A 26,019-nucleotide genomic window follows, 5' to 3' on the forward strand; every position below is an offset into this window, starting at 1 on the left:
CATGGGGTGTATTTTGTTTCAATAAACTGTGCTCATCAGCCTTCATGAAATCATTGTAACCTGGCTATCAGATACCTTTTTCCTCTTTTAAGAGCCACACATTGAATAGCAAGGTGCTATATGACACCTCAGTAACAGGATTGACAAACCACAGACTCTAGTTTGGCCACCTGATTTTGTGAATAAAGTTCTGTTGGAACACAGCTGTGTCCTTAGTGTCCTTATATTTACATACTATGTACCCCAAATACAGTGGAAATGTTGAGTAATTTTGACTGAGACCAAATGGCCTACAAAGCCTAAAATTTATTCTCTAGCCCTTTAAGAACATGTTTGCCAACTACGACTCTACAATATCCAATCTTCCTCAGAATTACTTCTTTGTATACACTCTGACATACTCCATTTCATTTGTGCCAGTGTTGTGAATCTTCTCTACTTGTACAACACCTTTCCTTGCATTTAGTTATGGTTCATGCTTTCTTTTCATATACTGTGCATCATTTAAATTCTTAGGGTGTTTCTCTAGTAATTTTATTCTAGATCATAATAATAGAATAAAGAAAGGTTTGCTGTATTTTCTCCAGAAAACATCTGTCAAGTTAATGTCCAGAGGAAAAGACAAGACATGATTTTGAAACAAGGTGCATTCATCAGCAAGAAAACCTTGCCCAAGGAAAGAAGCCATGAAAACAGTAAGTTTGGGAAAATATCAACTCTGAGCACTAATCTTTTTCCATCCATTCAGAACCCCAGTAACTGGGACCCCTGTGGAAAGAATGTGAACCATAATTTAGACTTGATTAGTTTTAAGAGACACTATTCAAAAAAACAAAATGAATGCTGTGGATGTGGGAAATTGTTACAGCATACAAACCACGATAGAAGACCTAATGGAGAAAGACTCTGGGAATGCAGTCATTGCGAGAAAGCTTTCAGCCACAACCCAGCACTTATGTATAAACCAGCAGTAACCAATTCTCTTGTATACAAACGTAAGAGGGTTCCACCTACAGAGAAACCCCATGTCTGTAGTGAGTGTGGGAAAGCATTCTGCTACAAGTCTGAATTCATTAGGCATCAGAGAAGTCACACGGGGGAGAAGCCATATGGATGCACTGACTGTGGGAAAGCCTTTTCACATAAGTCAACTCTCATTAAACATCAGCGAATTCACACTGGGGTAAGACCCTTTGAATGTTTTTTTTGTGGGAAAGCCTTCACTCAGAAGTCACACCGCAGAGAACATCAAAGAACACATACTGGAGAGAGACCCTTTGTGTGCAGTGAATGTGGGAAATCATTTGGTGAGAAGTCATACCTCAATGTACATCGAAAAATACACACAGGAGAAAGACCATATCGTTGCAGAGAATGTGGAAAATCCTTTAGCCAAAAGTCATGCCTCAATAAACATTGGAGAACTCATACAGGAGAAAAACCTTATGGATGCAGTGAATGTGGCAAAGCTTTTTACCAGAAGCCAAACCTTAGTAGACATCAGAAAATTCATGCCAGAAAGAATGCCTATAGGAATTAAAACCTAATAATTGTGAGAAAGTGTTAAGCAAGGTATCCTATTTAATTATATGTGGAGGTGTTCATTTTTAGGAGAAATCTCATTGATTTAATGAATTTGGGCAAGATGTTTTACCATAAGGGAAGTCATGTTCTAATTGTGATAGAAATTTTTATACAAAGATTATAGAAAATACTTTATAAAACATAAACATCACTTATGGTCACTTTGGCTTATGAAGTTCAGAAATATGTTAATGGGATGACAACAGCATATAAAATATATGTGAAGAGAATTGGTATATTATGGTATATTCCACAGTTAGCCACATAATAAGCATTATTTATACTTTGGGAGTGTAAATGTGAATTTAATGTAAATTGTGAATAACAAACACATGTGTCACATACTATGTAGAATGCCACTCATCAAACTTTTCTACTCTAAATATCACCATTGTCTTTCAGTGTCTTAACAATATAAAAAATAATGATAATAACATCTGTTAATGTTGAAAAGCCGAAGCTAAAGAATAGTTTCACAGCCTAATATTGGATGAGCAAAATACTATAAACTTGATTATTCAGCACAGCCATTATTTGACAAAAAGTAGTGTAGCCCTGGTATTGTGCATATTTTCTAATTTCTTTTTTTTCTTCTATTTTCTTAGTCTTGCTTAACATGCCTTGTAACAAATGAGTAGGAGAGACACTGTTTATATGAGTCTTATAATTCAGAAATGTTTCATGCAGAGACCAAAGAAGGAAAATTTTTCTTTTCAAACTAGTTCAGCAACATCCACTTTTCTTCCCTATCAGTTTCCCTGTGAATGCCCTGGGCACAAAAACACAAGTTGTTTCATCTTTCCAATCTTTGAAAAAAGTCTACTTCCTTGAGCTGCCATGTCATCCAAATAAAACAAATGGCCACATTGTTCAGGATTTGCCTCCCTATAAGAATGCCTGATCAAGGGATCCCTGGGTGGCACAGCGGTTTGGCGCCTGCCTTTGGCCCAGGGTGCGATCCTGGAGACCCGGGATTGAATCCCACGTCGGGCTCCCGGTGCATGGAGCCTGCTTCTCCCTCTGCCTATGTCTTTGCCACCCCCCCCGTGTGTGACTATCATAAATTAAAAAAAAAAAAATGCCTGATCAAGAATAAGAAAGGAAGCAATCACATGAGCATTGGGTATTGTTTGTAAGTGATGAATCACTAAATTCTATATCTGAAACTAATATTACACTGTTTGTTAACTAACTGGAATTTAAATAAAAACTTGGAAAAAAGTAACATAATCACAGATAAAGATGTAATTAAAAGAATGATAAGAGATACTTCTTACAACTCTAGAAGAACATGCTTTTAAAAGAGGAAATAAATGTTTTTCTAGCAAAATGTAAGTTAGAAAAGTTGCAATAGAAGTAGAAATTTGGGGCACCTGGATGGCTCAGTGGTTGAGCATCTGCCTTTGGCTCAGGGCATGATCTTGGGGTCCCAGGATCAAGTCCCACATCGGGCCCCCCACGGGGACTCCCTCTGCCTATGTCCCTGCCTCTCTCTGTGTGTATCTCATGAATAAATAAATAAAATATTTTTTTTTAATATTTTTTTAAAAAAAGTAGTAACTTAATAGAACAATTACCATTGAGTTTGGAAAAGTGATTAAAGATGTAGGATTGAAAATACTCCAGTCCCAGATGATTTCGTAATTAGTTTCATCTAACTTTTTTCATAGGCTCCATGCTCAGCATGGAGTCCAACATGGAGCTTGAATTCATGACCCCGAGATTGAGACCTCAGCTGAGATCTAGAAACTCTTAAAGAGTGGTACCAGTGCTCCTTGAAAATTACAGCCCATAGACTATGTTCCTCAATTTATTTTATGAAGTCAGAATAAGTTTTAACACCAAACCCAAATAAAAATAGTGGAAAAAAGAAAACCCCAAACCAGTTTTATTCATGAATTTAGAAACAAAAATTAAAATAATAGCAAATAGGGATCCCTGGGTGGCGCAGCGGTTTGGCGCCTGCCTTTGGCCCAGGGCGCGATCCTGGAGTCTCGGGATCGAATCCCACGTCGGGCTCCCGGTGCATGGAGCCTGCTTCTCCCTCTGCCTATGTCTTTGCCTCTCTCTCTCTCTCTCTGTGACTATCATAAATAAAAATTTTAAAAAATTAAAAAAAAAATTAATAGCAAATATAATTCAGCAGGATGTTTAAAGAATGATATATTATAATGACCAAGTAAGAATTATTGCAAGAATACAGAGCCAATCCAATAATAGGAAATACATCAATAAAATGAACAGTTTGAAAGAGAAAATTGCCATCAGTAGATGCTGAAATGGTATTTAATTAAATTTTGCAATCCTTTCCAATCATCAAATATATAGTATAAACCTAATAAAAAATATACAGTAACCACTTAAGAGTATCTTTACCAAAATTCTATAGCATTTATTATGTTAAAACTTTTTTGAAGGTTGAAGAATTTAGTAGTATTAGAGATGAGGGTGTTTACTACTATTTTTTACTAAATATTGTCTTGGAGTTTTCAATGAAAGCAATAGAAAATAAAATTAAGTAATTGGTGTAAACAGTAAAAAAAAAAGGTAAAACTTCTTACTGATGATATGATTGTATAATCAGTAAATGAAGAGACTTGTAATTGTCTTGAGTTAAAAGATAATTTTTTGAGATGACAGTATAGAAATTAAAAGCTACTCTCAGGATCTCTGGGTGGCTCAGCGTTTTAGCACCTGCCTTTGGCCCAGGGTGTGATCCTGGAGTCCCAGGATTGAGTCCCACATCAGGCTCCCTGCATGGAGCCTGCTTCTCCCTCTGCCTGTGTCTCTGTCTCTGTCTTTCTGTCTCGGTCTGTGTGTGTGTGTGTGTGTGTGTGTGTTTATCATGAATAAATAAAATATTTTTAAAAAGCTACTCTCTGTAAACATCTAATAATTTATATGCACTTCTTTTGGAATACACTAAATGTCTGTGCCTTTTTCTTTTTTAATCTTATGGGAAATGATCTTAAAGCCCATATGGAAGAACATTTGTTCTAACAATCTAGACAAGAAAAGTGTGAAAAAGAAAATTTCATACCAGTTGTCAGAACATAACATGAAGTAACACTTTTTTTAAATTAATAAAATATTGACAAAGGAGTCAATAAGTACATCAATGGAACAGAATAGAAAATCCTGAAATAGACTTTAATATATATGAGCTTTCTCATATATAAAAGGTAGAATTTCAAACCATAGGGGAAAGGAATAGTTTATTTAAAAAGAATTCTGGGATAATTAGCTTTTAATCGGGAAGGAAGTAAAATTAGACTAGTGGCCCCAACCATGTTTTTTAAAAAAAATTCAGGTGGATTTAAGATTTAAATTTTTTAAATAATAAAATGAAAATGAAAGGAGACTATATGTACAATGTAGGGATTGGAGAGATTAACTTTACCAACACAGAATACTCAAAAGCTATTAAAAATTAAAAATTGGCTGCTGGGGTGGCCCAGTCTGTTAAGCCTTTGACTCTTGATCTCAGCTCAAGTTTTGATCTCAGTCATGAGTTCAAGCCCCACACTGAACTCCATGCTGGACATGGAGCCTACTTAAAAAACAAAACAACAACAACAAAAACACAAATAACAGGAAAAAATTGACTACATTAATGTATGATCTTTTGTATGGCAAAAGGTGCCATCAACAAAGTCAGTACATTATAATTTTGGATGAAATATTTGCAAAGGCAGTCAGAGAAGTGCTCTTCAGTTTGACAGGGAAGAGATAACTTAGTGGCAAAACATGGCAGAGAAGATGAATAGACAAGTTGTAGAGAGAGCAAATCCAAGTGGCTGATGATGGGCCCATCAAAAAATGTTTAGCCTTGGTAATTATTGGGGAATACAGATTAAAGTCATAATATGAGATAACAGTACGCAGTCAAACTGACAAGAAATAGGAATGCTTTTTTGCTGTCCCAAGGTTGTTCTTCCACTCCGCTGGTGGAAACATAAATCATTAGAGCTCTTTCAAAAAGCAATCTGGCAACATCTATTAAAACTTAAAATACTTATGCCACTTTGGGAAATCTTCTCTTAGAAGTAAAACCCCAATATATAAAGGATGGATGAACATATGTATTTATTATAAAATTGTTCCTACTGCAATAAAACACTAGAATCAAAATAAATGCCCATCAATAGGGAAATTGGAAGAGGGGAGAAACTAGTATATGCATTCCATAGCGTTTAGCCATTAAGGTGGACAAATTAAACCATGCTAGTGGACTTGAATAGAAGTCTACAATGTTTTCTTGAGCAAAAAAAGCAAAGTACAAGTGTATAAAAACGACTCTTTTTTTAAATCAGTGACAAAATTCCTCTAGATGAATGATAAACATGTATTCATATGTGTTTGTGTATGATTTTTCTATGCATGAAGAAAAGTATTGAAGAGTATACATTTGGTTGGGGGGAGGTGGGTGATGCAGGTTGGTTCGGAGGGAGTCAGGGAAAATGAAAGCCAAATAGAAAAAAAATTACATAAATGAACCAATTATATCTCAGACGTGTGATTAAGTGAAGTTATTTGAGTGGGGAGCTAGAACTCTGCTAATTTGTGGAGATGTTTGTGGTATATTGTTAAGTGAAAAGGGAAAATTGCAGAATAATGTATATAAATCTATTTTTTTAAAAAAAGTAAGAACCCTGTATGTGTATATATATATATGCATGTATGTTTATATGAACAAAGAAAAGTATGGATGGATATACAGCCAAGTGTTAATTAACATTGGTTACTTTGGTGGGGGGAAGGGGAAAATAAGCAGTTGTTTAATTTATATATCTTTCCATTGTTTTACTTGTTACAACATACATTACTTTTGTAATTTGAAAACAAAATAAAGGGGGAAAGTGTTTCAAAATGCAGGAAGCATTACAAGTGTTTCTGTTTTCTGACAAGCTGGCAGACTGACCTGGTCTACTTGATTCCTCCAACTCTGTCCTTCTGCTATCACCAAAGTAAAAGTAAATGTCTTGGTGTGGGACCCAGGAAATTTAACAAAAATCCCCTACCCCTGGACAAGCAGAGCAGGACTGATTCCATTTTGTGCTACACCTGCCACCTCCTGTATGACCCCACATAACCTGCTTATTGCTCAAGGCGCTTCCCCACCCTAGTCAAGCCGCTGGGCACACCCTAATCAGAAATCAGCTCATAACAATGTAACCCTGCTTTGTGCCTGCCAAAACTCCTCGCCAATTCTGACCAAAGTAATAGGCCAGCTCAAATGGATACTATAGGGTAAGATGTAATTCAATCGGCCACCTGCGTGTGGACCGACATGACTGCAACTTTCTGTGTATCCCATGGGCCGCTGGCCCCTGTAAAGCTGCTACGCCTCTTAGTCTCAGGGTCCAAGTCCCTGCTCCGCTGTGTCGGGTACACTTGGACCCAAGCTTGAGCTTGTAAATAAACCCTCGTGTGTTTGCATCGGTGTCGGCTCCTCGGTGGTTTCTCGGATTCGCGATCTTGGGCACAACACTTGGTTGTTACTTGTGCTTCTGAAGAGCAAAAGTAGGTACTTTGAGAAAGTCCCAAGGAGAGAGAGGCATTTTGTTTTTATAAATAATTTTTTATTTATTTTAAAAAAAAGTTGCAAAAACAGTTTTTAGTCTTCATCTAGTTTCACTTAATGTTAACATCTTATATAACCTTGGTACAATGATCAAAACCAGAAAATTAACACTGATACAAACTAGTAATTATAGTCCTAGCCACTGATACCTAGTCCAAGATCCAGGCCATATCCCATGGTGCATTTACTTGTTAATTTCTCTTTAGTCTCTTCCACTTTGTGACAGTTCCTTAGTCCTTTCTTGTCTTTCATGACTTAGACACTTTTTTTTTAAAGGAATACTGGCCAGTTATTTTGTAGAATATTCCTCAGTCTGGGTTTGATCCAGTATTTTCTCTGATTACATTAAGGTTATGCATTAATAGTGACGTATTAAAAGTGACGTATCCTCAGAGCTTGATACCAGAGGAATCTGATGTTGATATGTCTTGTTGGTGATGTCACCAATGTGATGATCACATGGTTAAGATTCTCGCTCTTAGATTTCTCCATTCTAAAGATACTATTTCTTCCTTTGTAGTTAATCTCTTGGGCAGTATAATTTGCAGAGAGTTTTTGTTTTTTTTTTAAACACATTCCAACAGATTCTGGCTCCAGAGATTCTGTTTGATTAGCTCTGGCTAAGGGTTCAAGTGAAATCCCTAATAATTCTAATGGGCAGACAAGAGTAAACTTTGGATGTGGATTGCACACCTAATCCTTAGCCCTGAAACAAAATACCATCCTCACAGAACAGATAATAATGAGAAACACTGAACTATGACATTTATGAATAATCTTTAGTAACCTAGGTGTGAAAAAAAAAAACCTAGATGTGTTAGTTTTCTAGTGCTACCTAACAAATTATCAGAGACTTATCTTAAAGCCACACACATTTATTACCTTGCAGTTTCTCTGAGTCAGGAGTCCAGATACAGCTTAGCTAGGTCCTCTGATTCAGGGTCTTACAAGGCTGTAGTCAGATATTGGCCAGAACAGTGGTGGTCTCATCTGATCCTCAACTAGGGAAGGATCTGCTTGCAAGATCACATGGTTAGTTACTAAGGGTCTCAGTCACTTGCTGGCTGTGAACCAGAGGCTACCCCAAATTCCTTACCACATGGGCCTTTCTGAAGTCCAGCCCTCTAGAGAGGATAGAGAGGCTGGATATGGAGTTATTAATTGATTCTGGCTATGTGAGGAAGCCTCTATAAAAAACACAATAGGATGGGGTTTGGAGTTTCCAGACTGATGACATACCAAGAGGGTAACACATAACAGGAGGGTGACACACCTCAACTCCACAGGATAGAGAAGCTCCTGCACTTGGGATCCTCCTAGACTTAGCCTTATGTATCTTTCCATCCGGATGTTCATCTATATCTTTTAGCATATCTTTCTATGATAAACTGGTAAACAGCAAGTATAACTTTTCCTGAGTTCTGTAAGCTGCTCTAGCAAATTAATCAAATCTTAGGAGGGTGTCTTGGGAATCTCCGCATTAAAGCTGATGGATCAGAAGACAAGTAACAACCTAGACTTGTGATTGCTATCTGAAGAATCTGGGCAGGTGGTGATGGTGAGGGGATAGTCGTGTGGGATTGAGCCCTTAACTTATGAGATCTGGTGCTATCTCCAGGTAGAGAGTGTCAGGATTGAGTTAAAGTGTAGGCCCGCAGCTGGTATCACAGAATTTCTTGGAGTAGGGATAACACCCATACTTTGGGTGTCAGAAGTGTTATCAGTGTGATAGTAGCGTGAGACGAAAGGAGAAATATGAGAAGTGACATTTTTCCTACACACCTTGTAAACAGCAAAGAGCCTGCTGTATTCCCAAAAAGGAACCTACAGTTTTAGTGTACATGAGAAGTGTTGGAAAATCATTTCCCTTACACTCTTACCTTCTGGTTGATTCCACTTTAAAAATTTAGTTTGAAGCTAATTAAGTTAGAAACAAGCCAGTGGATTGGGGGGTAGGGAGTAAGGATAGCCTGATAATATGGGATGCCACAGACTCTCAGTTAAAATAGTAATATGGCCCAATATAAATTAAAACGGGAGCTTCAAGGATCAAAATTTATTATATAAACTCTAATTTATAGAGGGGTGATTTTCCCTTCTACTTCTCCATTTGATGGCCTAATTTGCCTACCTTAAACCAGGAAGGAATATATTATAACATATATATTGTAACATATATATCAGATATATAAAACTTAAGTATGTAACTTTATATATATAAACATATATAAAGTATGTAACTTTATATATATATATATATATATATATATATATAAAACTTAAGTACGTAAGTGAATGATGCTTCATGGTGAATTACTACAGCCTTAATGCTGTGGTCCCATCCATTAGAAGCCCCATACCCAATATCTGGTATTATTAAAATTACTATTCTATTCAATCAACAACTGGTAATTATTTTGATCTTACAGATTTGGCTAACATATTCTGTTTAATGCCTATTTCAACAGCCTCTCACCTGCAGTTTTATCTTTGCCTCCAAAGGGAGGGACATTTTAAGTCTTCTCCAGGCTACCCATGAGGTACCTCAATGGCTTTGTCATCACAAACTTTGCAGACAAGATCTTAACTGTATCTACCTTTCTCTAGGAACATGAGTATGGCACTATTATTGGTGTACTCCTGCAAGGAGATTCATTTGACACAATCATTGTAGACATACAAGTCCAAGATGTTTAAGTCCTTTTTGGGTACTGGTGGCAGCATAGTCTTCGTTAATAAATTTTGTTTTTATCTAATTGATGTTACCATGGATAAATCAGCCCTCCTTAAATGGGGCTGTCTTCAACAAAGGCTTAAAATCTCCATGTTAAAATCAACACTCTTGTTAGTATCCTCAGAGATTCCTTCACCCTAGAGGCTTTGGTAACCTCTTCTCATGCTTCCTGGAGTCTTTGGACCACTTATAAAGGCCATAAGTTATCCAAAGACTTCTGATGCAAGAAACTGCTCATCTTTGGCCTCATGCTATATACATCATTAAGACAACCAATGGTTGGCTACATATTGGGCGCTCCTAGAAAAAAAGGCTCTCACAGACAGTGAGGTTGTGACCCTCAACACCCAGCTTCTCATGCTCTGGGTTATGGAAACAGTGCCTCACAAGCTTGACACAGCTACTGAGACCTCCTTAAGACAGGATGAAGCCAAATCTGGGCCAACATATGCCACTTGCAGGAGAGCTGGACTCCCCTGTCCTCAATCCCATGCCAGATGCCATGCTGCTGGAGGAGGTCTCCCTTCCCCCTGAACCCCTTGGGATCAAGAGTTTGTAGACTATACAAATAACACTGCTAACCATCTTATATGATGGAATTCACATCCCTTAGCCAGGATTTCCTTCATAAATGATAGGACCCAAGTGACAATACACTTGAGAAAACTTCCAGCAGTCACCTTAGCATTGGACATCCTGGTCAACAAATGGCTCCATCTTCACATTCATTACAGACGACTGGTCCATTGCTTAAAAAGTATTCCCTTCAGGGTAAAAAAAAAAGTCAGTTGCCTCACAGATACCCAAGATACAAATCAGAATTATACATGGCTTTAAATATACTAAGACCACAGTATAAGGCCTTGCCAGGACACACCTTCTTTCTTTTCTTTTCTTTTTTTTTTAAGATTTTATTTATTCATGAGAGACACACAGAGAGAGGCAGAGACGTAGGCAGAAGGAGAAGCAGGTTCCCTGAGGGAAGCCTGATGTGGGACTCAATCCTGGGACTCCAGGATCATGCCCTGAGCCAAAGACAGATGCTCAACCACTGAGCCACCCAGGTGTTCCACTATTTCTTATATTTAAAAGGGGAGGGGGGAATCCCTGGGTGGCTCAGCGGTTTAGCGCCTGCCTTCGGCTCAGGGCGTGATCCTGGAGTCCCCGGATCCAGTCCCGCGTCGGGCTCCCAGCATGGAGCCTGCTTCTCCCTCTGCCTGTGTCTCTGCCTCTCTCTCTCTCTCTCTCTCTGTGTTGTCTCCGATGAATAAGTAAATATTAAGAATAAAAAGAAACTAAAAGGGAAAATGTGGGGCACCGAGATGACTCATCCAGGTGTCTGACTCTTGATTTCAGCTCAGGTCATATTGTCAGGCTTGTGAGATTGAGTCCTGCACTGGGCTCCACACTGGAGCCTGCTTAAGATTCTCTCTCTGGGGTGTGTGGGTGGCTTAGTCAAGTGTTTCCCTTCAGCTCAAGTCATGATCCCAGGGGACTGGAATTGAGCCCCACATTGGGCTCCCTGCTCAGCAGGGAGTCTGCTTTTCCCTTTTTCTCTCTCCCTGCTTGTGCATACTCTCTCTCAAATAACTGAATGAAATCTTAAAAAAAAAAAAAAGATTCTCTTTCTCCCTCTCCCTCAGTCACTCCCCCCACCTCTCAAAAAAAATTAAAAATTAAAAATAAGTAAAAGGGAAATGTGTCTCATCTCCATGTATATAAAAACTCATTATATACAAGGTCCTTTAATAATGTGTCTCCCTATCTTTATACATTTTTTATGTTGCCATAAGCACTGGAGGCCAGAGTGAAGACATAAACCCTCCTGAAATCCATTCACATAGATGGTATCATGGGTCAAGTAGCTGCTAATCCGACATGGAACCCATTTGAGCTAAATTTCCACCATAAAACCAAAAAACCTGTCAGGTGCAGCTGCACAACATTCTGTTGTCTTATTACTATTGGTCTGGGTATTTTCACTACTTTACAATTCAGAGGCCTCAACTCTCAAAAGCCACACTTTCAATAAAATATAGTAAATGCTAAGATTCATATCATTTCAACTGGGTACCCACTTAGAAAGCTCACCTCAGTCCTACATCCCAGATGACATCACTTTGGTTCAGGAGTTTTCTGCTGAAGGTGACATCACTCCAGCCTAAGACCAAGATGATTTTGCTCCTTCAGCTTTGCCCAGGACACCAAAATCTTCACTCCAGTGACAAATATGTACCACCTCTCCTAAGGCAATGTCCAAATTTTGTTTCTGTGATTTTGAATAGTTTGAACAGTTCATATGAATGGAATATAGTATTTATTCTTTTGTAACTGGTATATTTCACTTAGAATGTCTTTCATTTTCATCCATGTTGTAGCATGTGACAGGATTTCCTTCCTTCTTGGGGCTGCATAATATTCCACTGTATGTAGATATCCATTCATCTATTAGTGGACACGAGTTCTTTTAATTCATTGAGCATCCTTATGATGGTAATTTTGAATTCTTTGGCAATTCATATCTTAGCTTATTTAGGTTCGACTTTTTAAAGATTTAATTGGTTCCTTTAAATGTGTCATGGTTGCCTGCTTCTTGTATGTTTTGGTTTTGTTGCGGGGATTCAGCATCTGAAGAATCAGTCAACTGTCTCAGACTCTGTAGTTTCCTTTCCAAGACTTTTTCCACATAGCCTCGCTAGAGATTCTGGAAACCTCTCAAATCTTTTCTGGGCATGCATTCTTCCAAGACTTGTGTGTGCGATCTATTTGAATAGTTTACTGGTTCTTCCTCCTCCTCCTCCTCCTCCTCCTCCCCCTCCTCTTTCCCCTCTTCCTCCTCCTCTTCTTCTTCTCCTTCTCCTCCTTCTCCTCCTCCTCCTCCTCCTTCTTCTTTCTTCTTCTTCCTCCTTCCTCTTCTTCTTCTTCTTAAGATTTTATTTATTTATTCACGATAGACATACAGAGAGAGAGAGGCAGAGATACAGGCAGAGGAAGAAGCAGGCTCCATGCCAGGAGCCGGACGCGGGACCCGATCCGGGGACTCCAGGATCGTGCCGAGGGCCAAAGGCAGGCGCCAAACCGCTGAGTCACCCAGGATCCCTTTACTTATCCTTTTGATGCTACGTAGGAGCTCCCCCACTTGTGTGTGTCTATGATATTGTAGCGTATCTGTGGGGCTGTTGTAAATCATGGTCTGGGGCTCCTCCCAGTATTTATTAGTGGTACTGGAGACTCTAGCACTTGGTTGATGTCTTTATTCTCAAAAATCCCAACTCTTAACTACAATCCAGTCAAGTACTTGGATACAAGCAAGACAGACATCGGTACCTTGGGTAGCCTCCCTAAAAGTCACTTAAAGAAACGTTCTACTTCTTTCCCTCTCCAGAGAGAAGATGGGAGTTGGGGATTTCCAATCAAATGTGCCTTGGTAGCCTCGGTGTCCATCGAAAGATGAATGGATAAAGAATATGTGGTTTATGTATACAATGGAATATTACTCAGCCATTAGAAAAGACAAATACCCACCATTTGCTTCGACGTGGATGGAACTGGAGGGTATTATGCTGAGTGAAGTAAGTCAATCGGAGAAGGACAAACATTATATGTTCTCATTCATTTGGGGAATATAAATAATAGTGAAAGGGAATAGAAGGGAAGGGAGAAGAAATGTGTGGGAAATATCAGAAAGGGAGACAGAGCATAAAGACTCCTAACTCTGGGAAACGAACTAGGGGTGGTGGAAGAGGAGGAGGGGGGGTGGGGGTGAATGGGTGACGGGCACTGAAGGGGGCACTTGACGGGATGAGCACTGGGTGTTATTCTGTATGTTGGTAAATTGAACACCAATAAAAAATAAATTTATTAAAAAAAAAAACAAATGTGCCTTGGTTTGGGGGCAGATGGGGACTGTCTGATGAGAGAGAACGGAGTATTACAAATTTCCTACCAGGCTTCTATGACCTTAGCCTTGTGCCTGCCTGGAGTGTAAAAATCTTGACCGGTTTCTGGATTTCTCAGTTATTTTGTTGGTTTGTTAAATCTGTGTTTCCATAGGGGAAGAAGGTTCTAGGGCTTACTATTCCACCATCTTGTTGTTACCTTGTGTGCAAGTTTTTGTGTGATTACAAGTTTTAACTAGCTTGTAAACAGCAAGGAGCATGATTACTGGATTGTATGCTAAGAGTATCTTTAGTTTGCAAGGAATTGCCAAACCGTCTTCCAAAGTATCTTCCAAAAGCTGTAACTATTCTGTATTTCATTAACAATGAATGAGGGTTCTTGTTTCTCCATATCCTAACATTGGGTGTCAGTGTTTTGGATTTTAGCCATTTTCATTAAGCGTGTACTGGTATCTCATTGTTTTAATTTATAATTCTTTCATGATTTGATCTTGAACATCTTTTTGTATGTTTATTTGCCATCTATTTGCCATCTTCTTTGGTGAGATGTCCATATTTTTGCCCATTTTAAAAATTGGGTTGTTTCCTTATTGTTGAATGTTAAGAATTCTTTGTATATTTTGGATATTAATCCTTTATCAGATATGTCTTTGCAGATATTTTCTTCTAGTGTGTGGCCTGTCTTCTCATTCTTTTAACAGTGTATTTTGCAGAGTAGAAGTAAAAATTTTAATGAAGTAAAGCTTATCAATCATTTCTTTCATGGATCATGCTTTTGGTGTTGTATCTAAAAAGTTATCACCAAAACCTAAAGTCATCTATATTTTCCTTTGTTATCTTCCATGAGCTTTATAGTTTTGCATTTTACAATTAGAACTATAATCCATTTTTTTTTAAATTTTATGATCGTCACAGAGAGAGAAAGAGAGAGGCAGAGACACAGGCAGAGGGAGAAGCAGGCTCCATGCACCGGGAGCCCGACGTGGGATTCGATCCTGGGTCTCCAGGACCGCGCCCTGGGCCAAAGGCAGGCGCCAAACCGCTGCGCCACCCAGGGATCCCTGTAATCCATTTTTTATTTATTTATTTATTTATTTTTTTTTTTTTTTGTAATCCATTTTTTAAAGATTTATTTATTTATTCATGATAGAGAGAGAGAGAGCGAGCGAGACAGGCAGAGACAAGCAGAGAGAGAAGCAGGCTCTTCGCAGGAGCCCCCCTGTGGGACTCCATCCCGAATCCCAGGATCATGACCTAAGCCTAAGGCAGACTCTCAACCACTGAGCCACCCAGGTGTCCCTGTAATCCATTTTGAGTTAATTTTTGCGAAAGCTGTAAGGTCTGTGTCTGTTTGTTTGTTTTTTTTGCCTGCAGATGTCCAGCCATTCTAGCACCATTTGAAAAGACTATCTTTTCCCCTTTACTGCTTCAAAGATTACTATAATTGAGTAGGTCTATTTCTGGGCTCTCTAATCTATTCCATTGACGTATTTGCCTATTCTTTCACAAGTACACTATCTTTGTTACTGTAGTTTTAAGTCTTGAAGTTAGGTATTGTCAATTCTACACTTTTGTTCTTCTCTTTCAATATTGTGTTGGCTATTCTGGATATTTTGCCTTTCCATACAAAATTTATAATTTTGGTCTTTTGGTAAAACTATTCTGCTGGACTGTGAACTTCATCAGTTTTCAGTCTCCCTCCCGCAATATAAAACAGGATGACTACAGTGGTCTAGAGTTGGACATTTCTCTTCCACAGGTCAGATGCTAATAAAACCCCAGTAGGTTATTGGGGGGCATGCCTTGTTATGACTGCTCTATGTGTATTCCAAAATGGTGACTTTCCCCTCCTCTTGCCTAAAGCACAACAGGATTTTTCTCCAGTCTTTGCTATGAGAACTTATTTGGCCTCCTGGTGGTAAAACTAATAAACCTGTAGGGGCTTCCTTATGACTGGGTCCCCTTGGAATCTTTAATTCTCAGGGTTGTCCACACCAAGCCTCTTACATTTGTCCATTACAGTTTAGGTTTTTCTACCCCTGTACTTGTTCACACAGAACTTTCTGCTAATGTGTTTCTGCTCTGGTGATTCTTTTGTAGTGACATATTTTGATCCCTTCTCATTTCCTTTTGCATATTCTATAGGTATTTTTTTTGTAGTTACCATGGAGATTACATATAATATCCTAAAGTTATAACCATCTATTTTAAACTGATACCAACTTCAATTGCAGATGAAATCTCTACTCCTTTACAGGTTGTTGTCTTTGTTACTGATATCACAAATTACATCTTTATATATCATGTGTCCATTAACACAGGTTTATATTTCATGCATTTTCCCTCTAAATCTTATTTAAAATTGAGTTGCAAACCAAAATTACAGTTTATCCATATATTTATCAGGTAATTTTTTTAAAAATTTGGTATCTTAGTATTTTTAAGCAATTCCAGGAGCTGTCTAGCGTCTTATAGTGCCTGATATTAGGGAGATGGGAAATACTCCATCCCCAAATTCCTTGCTTACCTGTAATAGCTTGCTTAATTTCACCCTTTGAATCATTTTTGCCAAAAAACAAGAGAAACCCCATACATTTTCCAAGCATACACACTTCCCAAAGATGTTAACAGCAATTAGGAGCAAACAAGATTTCATGTTTAAATTACTTTGGACAGGGGCAGCTCCTGTGGCCCAGCGGTTTAGCGCCGCCTTTGGCCCAGGGCCTGGTCCTGCAGACCTGGGATCGAGTCCCACGTCACGCTCCCTGCATGGAGCCTGCTTCTCCCTCTGCCTGTGTCTCTGCCTCTCTTTCTCTGTGTTTATCACGAATAAATAAATCTTAAAAAAAATTTAATTTGGACCATGCTCATATGAACCAGTCAAATGAGAGTTTTATTTCCTAACTGCATTGGTTTGATATGCTGCTACACACCATGAGATGTGGGATTAGGTTATAATAGATAAGATGCAGACATGGTACTTGGAGGAGGTAACTCATAAAGTCACTCATTATATCCACATTGACTTTAGTGGAGCATATAACATGCTTTTATTTATTTATATATATATTTTAAAAGATTTTAGTTATGAAAGACACACACACACACACACACACACACACACACACACACACACACAAGAGGCACAGACAGAGGGAGAAGCAGGCTCCATGCAAGGGAGCCCGACGTGGGACTTGATCCCGGGTCTCCAGGATCACGCCCTGGGCCCAAGGCGGCACCAAACCGCTGAGCTACCAGGGCTGCCCAAACATGCTTTTAATAAAAATATTGTACAAATGATCATGGGACTTGCTCAAATTCTCAAGTGTTACGTTTAGATATACAAATTCCAGAATTGCTACGGAATTCTCTTTTGTTGCATTTCAAGATTTCCTTGCTATCCAAAACCTACTTGTTTTCTGGGTTTGGATAGCATAGAATACTATGTTAACCAAATCAATAGGACTTGTTTCTTAGAAAGGGACTATCTGGAGCAAGAATTGACATTTTTCTGTAATGGGCTGTATGGTAAATATTATAGGCTTTGGAAACCCCTTGGTCTAACACAGGTACTCAATTATGTTATAGGGTGAATGCAGCCAGACAATGTGAATATATGTGGGGTTTTAAAAAAGATTTTATTTATTTATGAGACACACGGAGAGAAGCAGAGACGCAGAGAGAGAAGCAGTCTCCCTGCAAGGAACCCGATGCGGGACTCAATCCCATGACCCTGGGATCATGACCTGAGCTGAAGGCAGACGCTCAACCACCAAGCTACCCATGCATCCCATATGCTGTTCTGTTATAATGAGTTTATGAACACTGAAGTTTGAAATTCATGATTTCATGTTACTTTTTTCCAACCACTTTTTTTTTTTAATTTTTAAAAGATTATATTTATTTATTCATGAGAGAGACAGAGAAGCAGAGACAGAGACGAAGGAGAAGCAGGCTCCATGCAAGGAGCCTAACATTGGACTCAATCCCAGGTCTCCAGGATCAAGCCCTGGGTTGAAGGCGGCGCTAAACCACTGAGCCACCCAGGCTGCCCTCCAACCACTTTAAAATGTAAAAACCATTCTTAGCTTGCAGGCCATATAAAAAATAGGTAGTGGTCTAAATTAGTTTGCTGTCCCGATTTACAGTGTGATTATTAAGGTTTTATCTGAAGTATTTGATTTCTGGGGCACCTGGGTGGCTCAGTCAGTTAAGTGTCTGCCTTTGGCTCAAGTCATGATATATGGGTCCTGGTATCAAGCCTGGCCTCAGGCTCCTTGTTTAGCCGAGTCAGCTTCACCTCCCTCTACCCTTCCCTGCACTTGTACTCTCTCTGTCAAAGAAACGGTGACCTTGTTATCTCATTTGATTTGGAAGCTCTTGAATTTTTTATAGATTTTGCCCATACAATAATTTGGCTTGGTGATCTCTTTGACTATATTAAGACTTTTTCCCATGGGACACCTAGGTGGCTCAGTGATTGAACTTATACCTTTGGCTCAGGGCATGATCCCGGTCCTGGGATCAAGTCCCACATCAGGCTCCCTGAGGGGAGCCTGCTTCTCTCTCTGCCTGTGTGTCTCTCACAAATAAAGTATTTTTAAAAAAGATGAAACCTTTTCCCCCTGCATTTATCATTTTAGTCTACTAAGGGTTTACATCTCTTAATTCTAACTAATTACATTTTTTTTAAAAGATTTTATTTATTCATGAGAGAGACAGAGAGAGAGGCAGAACTCGATCCCAACACCCTGGGATCACGACCTGAGCAGAAAGCAGACACTCAACCACTGAGCCACCCAGGTGCTCCCAAATTACATTTTTTCCACAAATATTGCATACTTTGTCTAGATTTCCACATATTAGTAATCTCTTAATCATGCCCATTTCTCATGTATTCATCCATTTTTCCCCATCAAATTTACCAACATTTGTATTGATATATTTTTTATCAAAGAAATAATTTTTTCTTGAGCTATTTTTATTTTTACTAATACTTTCTCTATATTTGAAGTGGTTTGTTGTTATTCTTTTTATCTTGTACATTTAGTTCATTTTTTAAAAAGATTTGTTTATTTATTTATTCAGAGAGAGAGACAGAGAGAGAGAGGCAGAGACACAGGCAGAGGGAGAAGCAGGCTCCATGCAGGAAGCCCGACGTGGGACTCGATCCCGGGTCTCCAGGATCACAATCCAGGCTGCAGGCGGCACTAAACTGCTGCACCACTGGGGATGCCCCATTTAGGTCATTTATTAATATTCTCTTGGAGTTTGACTATCAGCATACCTAAAACCAGAAATAGACTCTTAACTATAAAAAACTAAGAGTTACTGGAGGTTTTTTTTTTGGGGGGGGGAGGCATGGATTAAATGGGTGATGGGTATTAAGGGTATTACTTGTTGTAATGAGCACTGAGTATTGTATATAAGTGATGAATCACTAAATTCTACACCTGAAACTAATATTACACTGTACGTTAACTGTAATTTAAATAAAAACTTGAAAAAAATCAGCTATACTTTATCTGAATACCTATTTAGCTGCTCTCAGGTTTTTCTACATAATGTGCTCATTTTCATTCATTTAAATATAATTCAGGGACTGATTTCCTTCTGATTCATGCTATCTGGAAGGATATTGTTGCACAGTATGAAATATAGGTGTAAACGTAGACTTATTCTTTTTCTTTCTTGACTTTTATATCTTACGATTTCTTTTTCCTTTTTAAACTTCATGCTGAACAAGTAATAAATGCTGGTGAGCAGCTTTTCTACAAACATTATACCCACTGGTCTTTCTCATTATGAATTATTTAGAGTCAATTAAGATATATAACATGGTTAAAGTCCTTTGTACAAACAATAATGGTGAAGATCTTGATACTCATATTAAATAACATCTGCTAGATACTCTTAGTAAAAATACCAAACATTTTATTTTTCTTTTGAGAGAGTGAGCTTAAACGAGGGAGATAGCACAGAGGAAGAGAGAAATCCAAGCAGGCTTCTCGCCCACCATGGAGCTTGACACCAAGCTTGATCTCATGACCCTGAGATCATGACCTGAGCCGAAATAAAGAGTCAGAGGCTTATTAACCAATTGAGCCACTCCAGTACCCCTCACTTTACATTTAACTCATTTAATCCTCACAACAATCCAACACATTAGTGTATGTACAGTCGTACACAAAATTATAAAGCAGTACTAACTTTTCTACAAGTGTTGCAAATATTTATGTATTTGGTTGTGTGTGCACAAATCTGTAAGCAAAAGTAATTTTTAAAAAAGGTCTGGAAGGATAAAGAACAAACTGCTAAGAGTGACTACAACAAGGGAACTACTGGCAGTATTTTTCAAGGAGAAAATATCACGGTTTTTTTTTTTCACCAGTTATTTGACATTGAAATGTAATGTTTTTAAAGAAAAACAAACAAAAGCACTACATTTGTGTTTAGAAGGCAACTTTTATAACTGCAAATTTTCAGTATCATAAAGTTTTTCAGTAATATACAGCAAAATGATAATCTACCATAGAAAAATTATACCATTAAGAAGAATGACAGACATCTATACTTACTGAAATAGCTGCAGGATAGAAGCAGGTTATGGTACAGCATGCACATCATGATTACACTAAATAAAGTCTGGAAGGATATGTTGTAATAATTTGAAAGTAGTAATTTTTTTTTTTTTTGGTAGGCTTACAAATAATCTTTCTTCTTTGTGTGTGTGTATGTGGTTTGTTTTTTGTTTTGACAAAATGAAAACAATAGTTTTACAAAAGGAAAAAAAAAGAGTAGCACTGCCTTTAAAAACAAAGTTATAATTCTGCAAGGAATTGAAAGATAGCCTATGTAATGTAACTTACTATACAATACTGGTACTATAAAAACAGATCTATGGGTTAGAACAATAGAAAAGACAGCCCTAAAATAAAGCTAATATAAACTCAAATATATAACCAAGAAGTAATGTAATACAATAAGGAGGAAAAAATTATTTAAGAAATAGTCTGGGACAGAATCTTTTTTGGAGGTAAGGGACATTTAACAAGTTATGTATAAAAGAAAATTACAAATATGTTAGAAAAACAATGTTAACAGTGTTATGGGTTAATATGTTCAAGCCTTAACCTCTGGCATCTGTGAATGTGATCCTATGTGGAAATAAGGTCTTTGCAGATGTAATCAAGTTAAGATAAGGTCATCAGTGTGAGCCCTAATCCAATATAATTGATGTCCTAAATAAGAGTCTCCTCTTATACAAGACAGGGACAGATATACACAGAATACAATGTAAAAATGCAGGCAGAGATTGGAGTGATGGATTTACAAGCAAGGAATGTCAAAGACTGATGTTATCAGAAGCCAGGAGAAAGACATGGATCAGATTCATCCTCAGAGTCCTCAGAAGGAACCAACCTTACCAACAACTTTAATTTGGGATTTCAAAGCTCCAAAACTATGAGATAATAGATTTCTATTGTTTTAAGACACCCAATTTTGTGGCACTTGGTACTTTGTTATAGTAGCCTAAAAAACAACTATATTTATTATTTTTTCATTACCTGTTTTAAAGATATTATTAAAAGACTATCAACAGGGTTTATCTTTCACCCAGTATGAATTCCTTCATGGCGAATAAGGTCAGAGCGACTACCAAAGGCCTTTCCACATTCTTTACAGTCATAGGGTTTCTCACCAGTGTGAATTCTTTGATGTCTAGTAAGGTTTGAGCCTTTATTAAAAGCCCTCCCACATTCATTACATTCATAAGGTTTTTCATCTGTATGGATTCTCTGATGTTGAATAAGTTCTGAGCTCTGAATAAAGGCCTTTCCACATTCCTTACATTCATAGAGTTTCTTGCCTGCATGAATTCTGTGATGATTAGTAAGTGTTGAGGCACTACTAAAGGCCTTCCCACATTCTTTACATTCATAAGGTTTCTCACCAGTATGCATTCTCTGATGCTGAATAAGCCTTGAGTGTTGAGTAAAGGCTTTCCCACATTCCTTACATTCATAAGGTTTCTCACCAGTATGAATTCTCAGATGTGGAAAAAGTTGTGAACTCTTAGTAAAGGCTTTTCCACATACTTTACATTCATAAGGTTTCTCACCAGTGTGAATTCTCTGATGATCATTGAGGTTTGAGCAATAATTAAAGGCTTTTCCACATTCCTTACATTCATAGGGCTTCTCACCAGTGTGAATCCTCTGATGTTGAGAAAAATATGAACTACAACTAAAAGCCTTGCCGCATTCCTTACATTCATAGGGTTTTTCACCAGTGTGAATCCTCTGATGTCGAATAACAAGTGAGCCACGACTAAAGGACTTCCCACACTCCTTACATTCATAGTTTTTTCCAGCAGAATGAGTTCTCTGATGTTGAATAAATTGTGAGTTCTGATTAAAGGCCTTTCCACATATCTTACATTCACAGGGTTTCTCTTCATTAAGAGTTTTTTGATGTGAAGTAAGAAATGTGGGCTGAATAAAAGTGGGCATGTCTTCGTGAGCAAATATTACTTGACTAAAATGTCTCTTCTTTAGAGATAATATCTTGGTCTCACACATAGATTCCAGATCTGGGGGGGAAAAAAAAAGGCATGTGTTCATTTTTCCTATCTTGGGAGAGATTAAAACTTCTAAACAGAAAAAAGAATTAAGGTGAAAATAACATCTGGGAAAGTAAATGCATAAACAGTTCTCAAATATGGCTAAGCAATTTTCAAAACTGATAACAGAAGCATGGATACTGAGGAGAGCCAAGAGAGGAAATTCAAGAGTGATTAGGGAAATAAAGACCTCCATCCTGAAATTCCAATGTGAAATCAGAATTACCTGAAACTTCCATAAATACACCCTGTTTGGGGATACCCTCCATACTTTACAGTGATTCTAATCATATACACATGCTTATAAGCATACACCTCACACACAGCCTCACACTGTATTTTTTATAATTTGTGGATAATTCTCTGACCTACATAAAAAAAGACTATTGAGGAATAAATGTATTAAAATGTATAAATGGAAGATCACAGTCAGAAACTCCAAAGTGTTTGTTGCTGGTAAATTCACATTGGGAGATACCCTAATCTAAAGTCCTGAATGAAACTGACAAGAATGGTAGGCAGGTACTTCTATGGATAAAACCTGATATATTGGGGATTCAATGAAAATAGTTTGCCTTGGAATTCTCTGATGTTGATTTTGGAAGAGAAAGGAATGGCATCTTGCTCATACCAGTGAAAAAGGAAAGAGATAGCTTGAATATGAGGAAGAAGAGAGTAAGAATGAAATATACTGTGAGAAGAAGAGAGGTACTCCATGTCCACTTTTTTTTTTTTTTTGCCATTCTGCGTATCTGCCATGAAAGCACTGCAAATACTGATTCTGAGTTTATAAATTTTAGCAAGTAGGTAAATTCATACATATGGAATCTCTGAGTAATGAGTGTCTATTGTACTTTTAATAAAAAGGGGGACAGGGATCCCTGGGTGGTGCAGCGGTTTGGCGCCTGCCTTTGGCCAAGGGCGCGATCCTGGAGACCCGGGATCGAATCCCACATCGGGCTCCCGGTGCATGGAGCCTGCCTGCTTCTCCCTCTGCCTGTGTCTCTGCCTCTCTCTCTCTCTCTGTGTGACTATCATAAATAAATAAAAATAAAAATAAAAATAAAAAAAATAAAAAGGGGGACAACTTCTGTTAGAAATCACAGACTGAACATGAGTTTTCCATTGCTTATTCATGAATCCACAAGAAAATTATAATAGAAGCTTAACAAGAGGAAAGAAAAACTTCCCTAGGACAATGAATACTGGAGAAGAGACAGTAGCAATAAAATCTGGAAGCTAGAAAGCCAATGAATGAGTGAGTGATGAGTGAGTCTGCAGACGAGAGAAAAGCAAACTGAGCCTGCAGTAGATGAATTCCACAGCACTAATTGATAGTGCAGATCCCCATAAATGCACAAGAATTAGAGGCATCAGGCATTTTTAATGTGGGGTATACAGAGAATGCTGAAAGCTGAAGAATGAATTCAAAGATTGCATTAGTATTGAAACCGCTAGGATCCTTTCCCCTATATGGGTTTACATTTTCCTATTCTCACAGAAAACTAGAAATATAGAAAAATGGAACCAGAGGGAATCTGAACTCAGGAGCATTAAGCATAGCTGTGGGTATGGGTACTGAACAAAAGATTAACAGAAAATATATTTACTTGTGATAAAGAATGATTCTGGTCTTTATTCCTGGCACAGAGCTTCACAAACCATTGGGATTTCCTGACTGGAAAGTCTTTTGTTATTCACAAGCTCCTTTTGATCAGACCTGAGTTTTCCTAATGCGGTGATTCACAGTGGGCACTTAGCTTCAAGAGGGAGAATCTAGGCACTCATGACTACACAATCAAACCTCAATAAAAAACTCAGGGCAAGGATTGGAGGGAAGCTTCCTGGTTGGTAACTATAGGATGTACCTGGAGGATGACATACCTTGACTTTATGGGTGTAGAATTTCCTATGTTTGGTACCTCCTAGACCTTGCCCAGTGCTTTTCAGGAGTTTTTTTTGAGTTGTTCTAAGGAATTATCAAACCTGAGAGGGTATGTGAAACTCTTAAATTTAGTCAGACAGAAGTACAGATAGCCTGGGGATTCCAGTTGCAAATGGTGCCTGAACTGGTGGGCACCTTGCCCTTTAACTTGCAGATACGATGTTAACTCCAGGTAATGTCAGAATTCAGTTAAAGCATAAGACATCCATTTATTGTTAGAGAATTTGTGCAAGCCACGATACTGAAATAACCCTGTTGATTTTATCCTAATTTAATGCCCAGAACACTGATAATAGGCTCTTAACTTCCTCAACTAGCAAAATAAAGGTCTCTTCTCACAGGAAAAAAATTATGCATAAGAGAAAAGACCAATTACCAAAAGTAGGCTGTCCTTAGTATATTAACCCAACCAGATCATCCTAAAGTAAACAAGACCCAATTCCTAAACACAGAAGTTCCAGTCACCTTTTTAGTATCTCATACTTAAAAATGAGCAGTAAGCCATTGTTTATCAGACATATGAGAAATGTTTTTTAATGTGAAGAAGAGCCCAAAAGACAAAAAAGTATCTGTGAGGAAACAATGCAAGCAACAGAAGAAAATGTCAAAACATATAATAACCTCAGAGAAATAACAGGATTAAACAGGCATAAGATTCTAAATAAAGAAAGACTAAGAAAACACAAAGTTTTTAGAAACTGAAAATATAATAATGAAAAAATATTTTTTAAAACCCCAAAAGTTCCTGTCTAAACTCGGAATGTGCACAAAATTCTGGCTTCCTTTCTCAATTGACCCTGGAGAAATTATAGAGAATTTGGTTTTGTGTGGAACTGATGCAAATTGCAAAATGTCCTAGGGAGATTGAAGACTGGTGCAAACCTGTGTGTATTTGAGGGTGGAGTCTACTTGCCTGAAGAGATGGTAACAGGAGGCAAGGAGAGGCTAGCCCAGTAGAAAAGTTTCTAAACTCTGATTTGTCCTTTCCCGGAAACGCCCTAGGACCAGTGGCCTGTGCCTTTACCACAGAAATTGGTGGCCGCTGCTCAAGCAGCTGAGTAAGTAGAATAATCTAGTGGTAAAGAAAAAGTCCTGCTGGACAGAAGAATGGCTGACTATCTGCTCTCAGGAATCTGTTCCTTTACCTTCTCAACTATTAAAACCCCTAGAGTTGGTGAATTACAAAAAGGGAAGGCATACTCTTCCTGTAGATGCTGCTGCTTTGTAAATGTTGAAAGATCAAAACATGAGAAGAATTACTTGGTAGAGAAGTAGCAAATACAAGTTATTAGCAGTGAATCATTAGGTCTTAGGGCTCGTCATTCTAAGTTCATCCCCCATTACTTAAATCTACCTGGAAGGACACAGACCTGGGTCTATCCCCTGGCATACTGCTAGACAAGGTGATTGATATCCTCTTGGGAACATGAACTCACAGGCCAAAATGGCTACACATCAGAGGGTACAACTGTTATTGAAATAAGAATACAAACTACCATGATCATCTTGACAGATACAGAAAACCTGTAGGATGTGGCCAACACCTATTTATGATAAATCTGAGCAAATTAGCACTGCAAAGTAATAGCTGTAACTTGGTAAAAGTTATCAGAACTATGGCAAAAACTGCAGCTAAGTGAATAACTTTAG

At 38.1% G+C, this 26,019-nt stretch overlaps 2 protein-coding genes and 1 long non-coding RNA gene across 16 annotated transcripts in view; 1 reads left to right on the plus strand and 2 right to left on the minus strand.

Moving 5' to 3' along the window:
* The window catches only part of ZNF793 (zinc finger protein 793), a 40,086-nt gene extending 26,457 nt beyond the window's left edge, over window positions 1-13,629 (plus strand). For 10 of the 11 annotated variants that reach the window (XM_077909642.1, XM_077909566.1, XM_077909931.1 and 7 more), the window contains one exon: window positions 588-7,023. In XM_077909642.1, the coding sequence (XP_077765768.1) occupies window positions 588-1,540 (953 nt within the window). In that variant the 3' untranslated portion in view covers window positions 1,541-7,023. Of the gene's footprint in view, window positions 1-587; window positions 7,024-13,287 lie in introns of those variants that run through there. The other variant, XM_077910174.1, reaches the window with a different exon arrangement.
* On the minus strand, window positions 4,225-12,691 carry LOC144322169 (uncharacterized). The gene is made up of 2 exons (XR_013387732.1): window positions 11,994-12,691; window positions 4,225-10,666 (listed from the first exon to the last, which is right to left on the minus strand). It is a non-coding gene; the product is annotated as an uncharacterized LOC144322169 (long non-coding RNA).
* A 6,617-nt stretch (window positions 13,630-20,246) lies between the features above and the next one.
* The window catches only part of ZNF829 (zinc finger protein 829), a 76,851-nt gene continuing 71,078 nt past the window's right edge, over window positions 20,247-26,019 (minus strand). For all 4 annotated transcript variants that reach the window (XM_077909224.1, XM_077909296.1, XM_077909154.1 and 1 more), the window contains one exon: window positions 20,247-22,394. In XM_077909224.1, coding sequence (XP_077765350.1) covers window positions 21,415-22,394 — 980 coding nt within the window. In that variant the 3' untranslated portion in view covers window positions 20,247-21,414. The remainder of the gene's footprint in view (window positions 22,395-26,019) is intronic.

Source organism: Canis aureus, chromosome 1 (genome assembly GCF_053574225.1).
Source record: "Canis aureus isolate CA01 chromosome 1, VMU_Caureus_v.1.0, whole genome shotgun sequence".
Lineage (NCBI taxonomy): Eukaryota > Metazoa > Chordata > Mammalia > Carnivora > Canidae > Canis > Canis aureus.